This window comes from Crocodylus porosus, unplaced genomic scaffold, assembly GCF_001723895.1.
Source record: "Crocodylus porosus isolate Cpor-Errol unplaced genomic scaffold, CroPor_comp1, whole genome shotgun sequence".
Classification (NCBI taxonomy): Eukaryota; Metazoa; Chordata; order Crocodylia; family Crocodylidae; genus Crocodylus; species Crocodylus porosus.
The window spans coordinates 44,724,444-44,734,393 of record NW_017728907.1 but is presented as its reverse complement, the minus strand read 5'-3'; the positions used below and the strand labels follow the sequence as shown (position 1 = coordinate 44,734,393).

At 53.3% G+C, this 9,950-nt stretch overlaps 1 protein-coding gene across 4 annotated transcripts in view; it reads right to left on the bottom strand.

The window, feature by feature from the left end:
- The window catches only part of SZT2 (seizure threshold 2 homolog (mouse)), a 78,254-nt gene that overhangs the window by 38,404 nt on the left and 29,900 nt on the right, over positions 1 to 9,950 (bottom strand). For all 4 annotated transcript variants that reach the window (XM_019531270.1, XM_019531272.1, XM_019531269.1 and 1 more), the window contains exons 15-20: positions 7,087 to 7,292; positions 6,419 to 6,640; positions 5,974 to 6,052; positions 5,482 to 5,573; positions 5,008 to 5,176; positions 3,982 to 4,096 (exon numbers count right to left, since the gene is read on the bottom strand). In XM_019531270.1, coding sequence (XP_019386815.1) covers positions 3,982 to 4,096; positions 5,008 to 5,176; positions 5,482 to 5,573; positions 5,974 to 6,052; positions 6,419 to 6,640; positions 7,087 to 7,292 — 883 coding nt within the window. The remainder of the gene's footprint in view (positions 1 to 3,981; positions 4,097 to 5,007; positions 5,177 to 5,481; positions 5,574 to 5,973; positions 6,053 to 6,418; positions 6,641 to 7,086; positions 7,293 to 9,950) is intronic.

Sequence of the window (9,950 nt, the reverse complement as noted above, 5' to 3'; positions counted from 1 at the left end):
AGCCTGTAGGTATGGTGCTGGCTCTTCCTCCCCAGGTGCAGCACCTTGCACTTGTCAGTGTTGAATCCCATCCTGTTTTCATCCGCCCACCCCTGTAACCTGTCTAGGTCCGACTGCAGCCTATTCTTTCCTTCTAGCATGCCCACACCCCCCCACATCTTAGTGTCATCTGCAGATTTGAACAGGGTGCTTTTTACCCCCTCGTCCAAGTTGCTGAGGAAGATGTTGAATAGTGCGGGCCCAGGACCGAGCTCTGGGGGACCCCACTGCCCACATCCCTCCAGGTCGAAAATGACCCATCCACCGCCACTCTCTGGGTGCGGCCCTCCAGCCAGTTGGCAACCCATCCAACTGTGTGGGTGTCGACGCCACAGTCCCCCAGTTTCTTAATGAGAATGGGGTAAAAGACAGTGTCGAAGGCCTTCCTAAAGTCCAGGAAGATGATGTCCACTGCTACCCCGACGTCTAAGGATTTGGTGACCTGGTCGTAGAAGGCCACCAGGTTGGTCTGACAGGACCTGCCTCTAATGAACCCCTGTTGGTTGCCCCTAAGCATAATCTCCCCTGCTGGCCCCTCGTGGACATGCGCTAGGATAATTCACTCAAAAAGCTTGCCCAGGATCGAGGTAAGACTAACTGGCCTATAGTTTCCCAGGTCCTCCTTCCTCCCTTTTCTGAAAATGGGAACCACAATGGCCCTCTTCCAGTCCTCTGGCACCACACCAGAGCACCATAAGTGCTCATACAGCCATGTCAGGGGTCCTGCAATGACCTCTGCTAATTCCCTCTGCTAGTTTTTCTTTCAACTCCCCACATTTCTGAAGAAGGAATTTTTATTGTCCTTGACTCGTGTAGCCAGCTGTAATTCAGTTGCAGCCTTGGCTTTCCTAGTTTGCTCCCTACAGGTGCGGACCAGTGCAGAATATGCCTCCTTAGTGAGGTTTCCTGTCTTCCATCCTTTAAAAGCCTCTCCTTTTAGACATAGGAGGTCCATGAGTTCCCCACTGAGCCAAAGGGGTTGTTGACCCCTTTTACAACCTTTTCTATGGGTTGCGATGGACTCCCCTTGTGCTTCTAGGATTGCTTCCTTAAGGAGCAACCACTTATCATGAACTCCCCTCCCTGTGCAATCATGACTTCTTAGAGCCTCAAGAACAAGCCTCTTGAGCTTATGAAAAGCAGGTTTCCTGAAGTCAAGGACTACTACATTGCTGGCTGACTTGCCAGCCTTGTGATGGATAGTGAAAGTGATCAACTCGTGGTCACTGTCACCCAGCTTGTCTCCAATTCTTAGGTCACCAAGCCATTTCCTTGTATGGCTTTCCATGCAAGTCTCTGATCATATGGGTGGCCCTTCTCTGGACTCTCTCAAGCTTTACCACATCCTTGCTGAAGTGCAGTGCCCAGTACTGGATGCAGTACTCCAGCTGCCTTCTCACCAATGCCGAGTAGAGTGGCAGAATCACTTCCCTACTTTTGCTGGAGATGATGTATCAACTGATGCATGCCAGGGTATTATTTGCCTTGTTGGCTACAGCGTCACACTGACAGTTCATATTCATACTGTGGTCTATTATTATCTCCAGGTCCCTTTCATTCATGGTGCTGGTCAGCTTGGTGTTGCCAAGCCGGTAGGTGTGTTTGGGGGTGGGGGAGGGGGGGTTGCCCCCAAGTGGAGCACTCTACATTTTTTGACATTGAACTTAATTTGATTCCAATCCAACCAACTTGCCAGCCTATCTAGGTCTGCCTGTATCTGCAGCCTATCTTCAAGCATGACCATGGTTCCATATAACTTGGTGTCACCCACAAACTTGGCCAGTGAGCTCTTCATCCTCACTTCCAAATCATTGATAAAGATGTTGAAAAGCACTGACCAAGCACCGACCCCTGTGGGACACCACTGGCTACTTCTCACCAAGACAACTCGGATCTGTTCAATAAAACTCTCTGGGTCCTGCCCCGCAACCAGCTTCCTACAAACCTAACTCTCTCATGGTTAAACCCACAGTCCTCCAATTTGATCACAAGAACATCATGGGATACTAGATCAAAGGCCTTTTGGAAGTCCAGGTATACAAATGTCGACCTCATCTCCCATATCCAGCTGGTGAGTTACCTGATTGTAAAAGGAGAGGAGGTTGGTAAGACAAGACCTGCCCACGATGAAGCCATGCTGGCTGTCATTCAGAATCCTACCTTCTGCAAGCCTATTCCATGTAGACTCCTTGATTAATTTTTCCAGGATCTTCCCTGGTATAGAAGTTAGGCTGACTGGCCTTTAGTTACCTAGGTCCTCCCTTTGTTGAAGATGGGCACAACATAGGCCCTCTTCCAGTCCTCAGGGACCTCTCCAGAGTGCCATGAGTTTTTTAAAAGTTTTGCTAGTGGCCCTGAGAAGACTTTGGCCAGCTCCTTCAGCACCTTCAGATGATGTTCATCCAGTCCTGCTGACTTATATATGTCTAACTTTTTCAAATGATCACACACCAGTTCTACGGAGATAGTAGGAATGCAGTTGTTCCTACCCTGCTCGTTCTGTACCCACTCTAGCATGATTTTGCCCTTGGCATGGTGAAAGACCAAAGTAGTCTATTCAGGAATTCAGTTTTCTCTTGAGTGCTGGTAACCGGCACTTCTGCGTGCTGCACTTCAACAAGGACGTGAAAAAAACTTGAGAGAGTCCAGAGAAGAGCCACCTGTATGATCAGGGACTTGTAAGACAAACCATACGAGGAGAGCCTGAGGGACTTGGGCCTCTTCAGCCTACAGAAAAGAAGGCCGACAGGGGATTCGGTAGCAGCTTACTACTACATCAGGGGAGTACATCAAGACCTTGGTGAACACGTGTTCACCACGGCACCCCTGGGGAAGACCGAAGGCCGTTTCAGGCTCACTTTCACAAAAAACTCCTTCACAGTCAGGGTGTCCAGACTGTGGAATAAGCTCCCTCCAGTGCTGGTGCAGTCACCTACCCTGGAAATCTTCAAGAAGAGACTGGACAGTCACCTTGCTGGGGTCACTTGACCCCAGCAGTCTTTCCCTGCCTAGTGCAGAGAGACTGGGCCCAATGATGTACAAAGTCCCTTCCAGCCCTTAACAATCTATGAATCTATGAACCAGCTGTCCCAAATTGTTGAGCAGTGGCCCCACACTCCCATTTAAATTTTCCTCAATGTCGTATTTCAGGTCAGAAAATAATTTTACCCTGGTCAGATTGGTACAGACAGATTACGTTCCTCTGTAGTGTGGGCATGGCCTCTACCCAGGGTCTCTGGAGCTTACAATCGACAACATTTCACAGAAGCAGCATGTTGTCTGCTATGGTTCCCCTGCTTTCCCTGGGGCAGGTTCGGGTGTTAGGTCTGTGCTGTGTCAGGATTGAGGGCAGTCTTATGTACAGTTTAGATTATGGCTGTCTGGGATGGTTTGGACAGATCTGATCCTGCCTTAGGCAGGGACTGGATTAGATGCGACCTCTGGAGGTCCCAACTCCACAGCTCTAGGACTTTGTGACACTAGAGGCGAGCTGCAAAACCCACCTAGGGCTTGCTGCACCCTTAGGAAGGTCCCAAGCAGGGCATCAAAGAAATGCCCCCAGCAACATCTTGGTCACACCAGGTCACTGCCACGTCAGCCCTGCCCTGAGGGAGCTGAGAACTCGCGGTGCCCGAGTACCTGGCCCAGCCCAGGGAGGCAGAGCACAGGCAGCAGCCATCTCCCATCCAGCGCCTTTCTACAATCCAGACAAAGGCTTCCCCTCCTTCCCCTACTCTGGCTTGTGTGAGCTCAGCCCAGCCCCACACTAGGTTAGCCATAAGACAGGAGGTGGCCCTGGACCAAAGGGGACAAGGCAGGCAGTAGCCAAGGAGAGGCTGGCAAATGCCAGAGTGAGCCCCTGAGTTTCATCCAGCTGCCAGGAGGCTCAGATGCTCACAGATCCATCCAACCCACCAGGAAGGGACCCCAAACCTAACTCACCTTCTGTGGCCCTGGTATCAGACACAGGGCACACCCAGTCCTTGTTCTGGCACAGCTGGCTGACGTACTCAAAGGTCAGCAAGGTGCTGATGCAGGCCAGGTCCCTGGGATACAGCTGCAATGAGACATGGGGCTCAGTGTCCGGCAAGAGAGGTGCTCCCTGCACACAGCACAGGGCAGGCCCAGAGAAGGGGAATCAAGGGCCTAGACCACGCATGGGCCCCAGTCTCCTTCACCCCATGGCTCACTCCCTTCTGCTGGCAAGAGGAGCCAATACAGACCTGCTTCTGACCTGCCCAGCTTCCAAACCCACCCTGACCTCATTTGCTGCCCTGTGCTACCTAACCCAGCTCCACAAGGCCCTTTGCAGCCATCCCCCCAACCCCTCCTCACCCATGTGAAAAGGCCACCTCTCTCCAACAGTCCCTTATGCCAGCCTCTCCTGTACTGCTCTGCTCCTTGTGCCAGAGAAGCCCCCATAAAGAGTGCCTCATAGACACTTTGCTGTCTCCTTTAAACCTCCCCTACCCTGCAACACCCATGACCTGACAAGAGCAAGGCTGTGGGAGGGCCTTGTCCAGCTGTCAGGAGCAGTCACCACCTCCATGAAGGCTACCTCTGCCTGCGTACCCTGTTGTCCTGCTCTCTGCATGGGCAGGACCCCACTAGGCTCCGTGTGCTGGGCACTGCACAGAGCTCCCACCCCACTGACCCCACAAGGCTTCTCTTCGCAACCTGTCCACAGAGTGAGGGCAGGAAGCTACCCTGCCCCAGCACAGCACATGCCAGTGGCATATCCCAGGCAGAGCTACTGGCTGCAACCACGCAGCCTAGAGCCGGTGCTGGGGCTGGTCCCCACTGCAGGGGCTCTCCCTGGGGCACAGGGATCAGTCGTGCATGCTCCCCAGAGACTCTTAGGTATCATGGCCCCATGTTACCTCCCCTCCCCCAGCCTCTGGGACCCATCAACAGCAAGGCCCACCCTCCTTGTAGCTCTATGGGGGCAGCCGCCCTGGGACAACTCACCGCTTTGGGGATCTTCTGATAGGGCAGGCCCTGGAGGTGCCGCCAGTTCTCAGCAGTGCTGTGGACATGGCCACTCTGTGGCTCCACCCAGCACTCAGTAACCAGGTTCAGCTCTGTATCTACCTCGATGGCCTCCACCTCAGTGTCATTGTCATCATCTGTGGAGAAGCTAGGGAGGCAAGTGTGCAGTGAGTATCCTGCCATGCAGGCACTTGCCCGTGACAGCTCCATGAGGGCTCCAGATGTGCTCCAAGGGCGGAGTGGCAGCCAGCCCACGGCATGGTGCCACCCTCCTCCACAGAGTCATTGCCACTGCCTACCTCCCACACCCTGTCCATGGCAGCTGCTGGTGGCTCCAGCATGGCCAGTGCAGCTTGGTGTGGGACTGCCCCCTCTCACTGCCCCAGGGGCCTGAGAGCAGGAACCAAGCTGTGGTTTGTGTGCGCTGCCCATGAGGCCAGGCCATGTCCTCACCTGTCCTTGGTGGAGGTGGAGTGCGGTGGGAAGAGGAGGTACTGCACGATGCACGTGTGTTTCTCCTTGCCGTTCTCACTTGAGTCATTGATCTAGGGGCAGGACGCTCATCAGCTGCACTGGCAGAATGGCACCAACCTGTGCTTTCCCTTCCCTTGGCTCCCACCAGGAGAGAGGCAGAGGGAGAGGGAGCCTACACCAGCTGTAGCAGAGTGCTCCTTCCACAGAGCCCATCTTAGCTGCCTCCCAGGGTCTCTACATGACCTGCACGCCCCAGGCTCCAGTGGGAACTCCACTCTCTGACAGGAAAGCTGCCTGGCTCCAGGGGGGTCAGGACATTGGGCCTCCATCTGTCCCTAGGGTCCCAGAGACTGGCAGTGTCCTGCCCCACAGTCTGTGCCCTCACCCTCAGGGGTGCCAGGCCAGAGAAAGGTGGAACTGAGGGTAGGGTGGTGGGTCCCTGCAGCAGGGCAGAAGGGTGAAAGGACTCACCTGTATGGGCAGCTCCAGTGCCATGTTAATAATCCCATCACCACTGGATGCAAAGTGGAAGCCCTCCGAGAGACGGAGCCTGGGCATCACCAGAGAGAAGCCTCAGGAGATGAATGCTTCCTCCACTGCACTGTGCAGGCCCTCCCCCGAAGCAGAAAAGGCTGAATCAAGCCCTGCCACCACCCCCAACCCCAACCAGGAGGAGCAGCTCAGCACCCTGAGAGGGGGGTGGGGGCAGACAGGAGTGCAGGCTAGGCAATGCCAACTGAGTGAACCCTGCCACCCCCACAGTCCAGGGGAATTTGGCAGCTGCCCCTGGAAGCAGAGCACAGTTGGGAGGGCTGCACCGGTATCCACAGCACAGTCCTCCTCTCCAAGCCCAGCCAGGCCTGGCCTGTTGTCTCTGCACTTTTGGGGCAGGGCCCCAGAGAGCCACGACACTTACTCTGTGAGTGTGGACAGGAGCTGGGCTACAGCTGTGATAGGTACAGCTGGTGCCAGTCCTGACTGGACACTCCAGATCCAGCGCTGGTGGTAGAAGTAGCGGGACAGGGAGGCCAGGGTGGAGGAGGCAGTGCGGCTGGCCATGGTGAGTGGGCCAGACACAGGGGGGTGCTCCAGGGTGAGGCTGAAGGGAGCCCGGTAGTCAGAAGGCAGCTTCTCATACCTAGGAGGGGGCAGAATGAGTGGCCAGCTAGAGGAAGGGCAGGCCATGGTGAGACCCAGTCCTGCTGGCTGCTCACTCAGCCCTGCAAGTCCAACAGCTGCAGCTGGAGTGGTGGGACCTGGGCACACCTCACGTGGGGCTGATGACCAACTTCTTCCACCTGCTCTGTGCTCTAGCCAGAGAGTTGATCCTGGAGCAGGGGCTTGCCCAGGACACACTGCTCAGGACTGCAAGTCAAAGGCCCCAGGCCACAACCACAACTTGCCCCAGGCCCAGGCCCAGGATCTGCTCCTGCCCCATGCTGCAGCACCAGCACTAACTGTCTTTAGGCCCAAGTTCCCAGGGCAATGGGGACCAGGTCTACTGCACAGCAGTAGCAAAAGCTGCCCCGTGGCACTGGCACAGCTCCTCCCCTTCACCCAGCATGCTAAGCCCTGCCCTACTACCTGATCAAAAGCTTCTCCAGTGGCTTGTGGAGCACAACCAGGCAGGGTCTGTCTGAGAAGGCTGGCTGTGCCCCTGCCACAGGCGGAGACTTGGATGGGGAACTGCTGCCAAACGATTTCCTCTTCGCTTTAGGAGTCGCCTCTTTGCTCTGGACCCGGTGAGGGAAGCGAAGCTGCAAGATCCGGTCCCGTAACTCCTCCACAATCTATCCACAGGTACAAAAGGAAAAATGGCTGGCTTATCTGGGGCTCAAGGTGAGCTCCCAGTGCCGTAGCACGGTCAGGAGGGCTGGCATCACCCTTAGCAATATGAGCTGTATAGTGATGGGACCTCTGCACACTACCCTGGCGAGCTCGACCTGTGTACTACTGCACAGTTCGACACTTGTGGGGAGTGGGAAACCATTCACACAGCAAAAACACCCAAAAGGACACTGGATGCGAGGCGCAGCAGCGTCTATGCGCAGCTCTCACTAGGAGGGGGCAGGATCTGTGCCCCCCCAGGAGAACTGGGCCCCACCAGCCAACAGCACAGCGCATAAGAGCACCGGGGCTGCCATGGACTGGGTGAGACCATAGGTCCAACTTGCCCAGCCTGCTGTGTCACACAGTGGCAGAGTGGATGCTGAAATGGAAAACGAATGGGCCTGACCAGGTTTTTTTCCCCCACTGTTCCTCTCTCTTGGAGCCTCCAGCGTTTAAGGTCTAGGAAGTTCTAATTCAGAGGCTGTATCCCTAACTCCAGTGCTCAATAGCTACTGATATACCTTCCTTCCAAGAATTTGTCCAACCCCTTTCTGATTCTGGCTACAATGTCAGCTTCCACCATATCTGGTGCCAGCGAGTCCCACATTGTAATTACAAGTCACATGAAAAAGAATTCCCTTTTGTTAGCTTTAAACTTCTGACCTACTAGTTTCATTTTGTGAACCCCAGTTCTTGTACTGAGAGATTGTAAATAATAAATCCCCATAAACCCTTATCACATCCCCCACGTGTCTCTTTTCTAAACTGAACAGGCCTAGCCTCTTTCATCACTCCTCATATGGAAGTCCCTCCATAACACTAATCATCCTTGTTCTTTACCTTTATTTGGACATTCTTTAGCTCTTCTATATCCTTTTCGAGTTATGGGGACCAGAATTGGGCACTATATTCAAGGTGTGAACACAACATTAATTTATAAAGGGGCAAAATTTACTTTAAAGAGACCTTATTGAGGGTGCAGGAATGAACCAGACCAGCTTAGTTTAGTAGGGAGCTCTTCAGTGAGTGAAAACACAGAAAGCAAGCCTACAAGAAGTGGAAACTTAGACAAACAACTTGGAAGCAGTATAAGAGCATTGCTCAGGCATGCAGGGATGAAGTCAGAATGACAAAGGAACGTGAAAGGTAAACAAGAAGGGTTTCTACAAGTATGTCAGCAACAAGAGGAAGGTCAGGGATAGTGTGGGCCTCTTACTGAATGGTGGAGGCAACCTTGTGACAGAGGATGCAGAAAAGGCTGAAGTGCTCACTGCTGTTTTCACCTCAGTCTTCACAGGCAAGGTCAGCACCCAGACTACTGCACCTGGCAGCACAGTTTGGGGAGGAGGTGAGCAACCCTCAGTGGTGAAAGAACAGATTAGGGACTATTTCAAAAAGCTGGATATGTACAAGCCCATTGGGTCACACAGAATGCATCCAAGGGTGCTGAGAGAGTTGGCTGATGTGATTACAGAGCCACTGGCCATCATCCTTGAAAATTCACAGTGATTGAAAGAGGTCCTGGACGACTGGAAAAGGGCAAATCTAGTGCCCATCTTTAAGAAATGGAAAAATGATTCACCTCAGTCCCTGGAAGAATCAAGAAGGAATCAATTTCTAAGCACTTGGAGGAGGAAAAGCTGATTAGGAACAGTCAGTGTGGATTCACCAAGGGCAAGTCATACCTGACCAAGTTGCTTGCCTTCTATGACAATGTGACTGGCTCTGGGAAGAGCAGGGGATGTGGTGTACCTTGACTTTAGCAAGGCTTTTCATACAGTCTCCCACAACATTCTCACAGGCAAGCTAACCAAGCATGGGTTGGATGAAGGGACCGTAAGGTGGATAGAAAACTGGTCAGATCATGCGGCCCAGAGGGCAGTAATCAATGGCTTGATGTCTAGCTGGCAGTTGGTATTAAGTGGAGTGCCCCAGGGATCAGTTCTGGGGTTGTTTTTGTTCAGTATCTTCATCAACAACTTGGAAGATGGGATGGAGTGCACTCTCAGCAAGCCTGCAGATGACACCACGCTGGGGGAGTAATAGATAGGTTGGAGGGTAGAGCTAGTATTCAGAGAATTCTCAACAAATTAGAGAATTGGAGCAAGAAATCTTATGAGGTTCAATAAGGACAAGTACAAAGTCCTGCACTTAGAACAGAGCAATCCCGTGTACCACTACAGGCTGGGGGCTGACTGGCTGGGCAGCAGCTCTGCAGAAAAGGACCTGGGGTGACAGTGGACAAGAAGGTGAACAGGAGCCAGCCGTGTGCCCTTGCTGCAAAGAAGACTAATGGCATCCTGGGCTGCATTTGCAGATCAAGGGAAGTGATTCTTCCCCTCTATTCAGCACTGTTGAGGCCACATCTGGAATTCTGTGTTCATTATGGGCCTCCCACTACAGAAAGGATGTGGATGTGGACAAATTCTCAGAGATTGCACTGCAGGGCTACAAAAGTGGTTAGAGGGCTGAAGAACATGACTGGTGAGGCAAGGCTGAGAGAACTGGGCTTATTTAGTCTGGAGTAGAGAATCACAGAATCAGTGAGTCAGAGGGACCTAGACAGATCATCGAGTCTGACCCCCAGCCATGGGCAGGAAGGAGCACTGGGGGTGGCA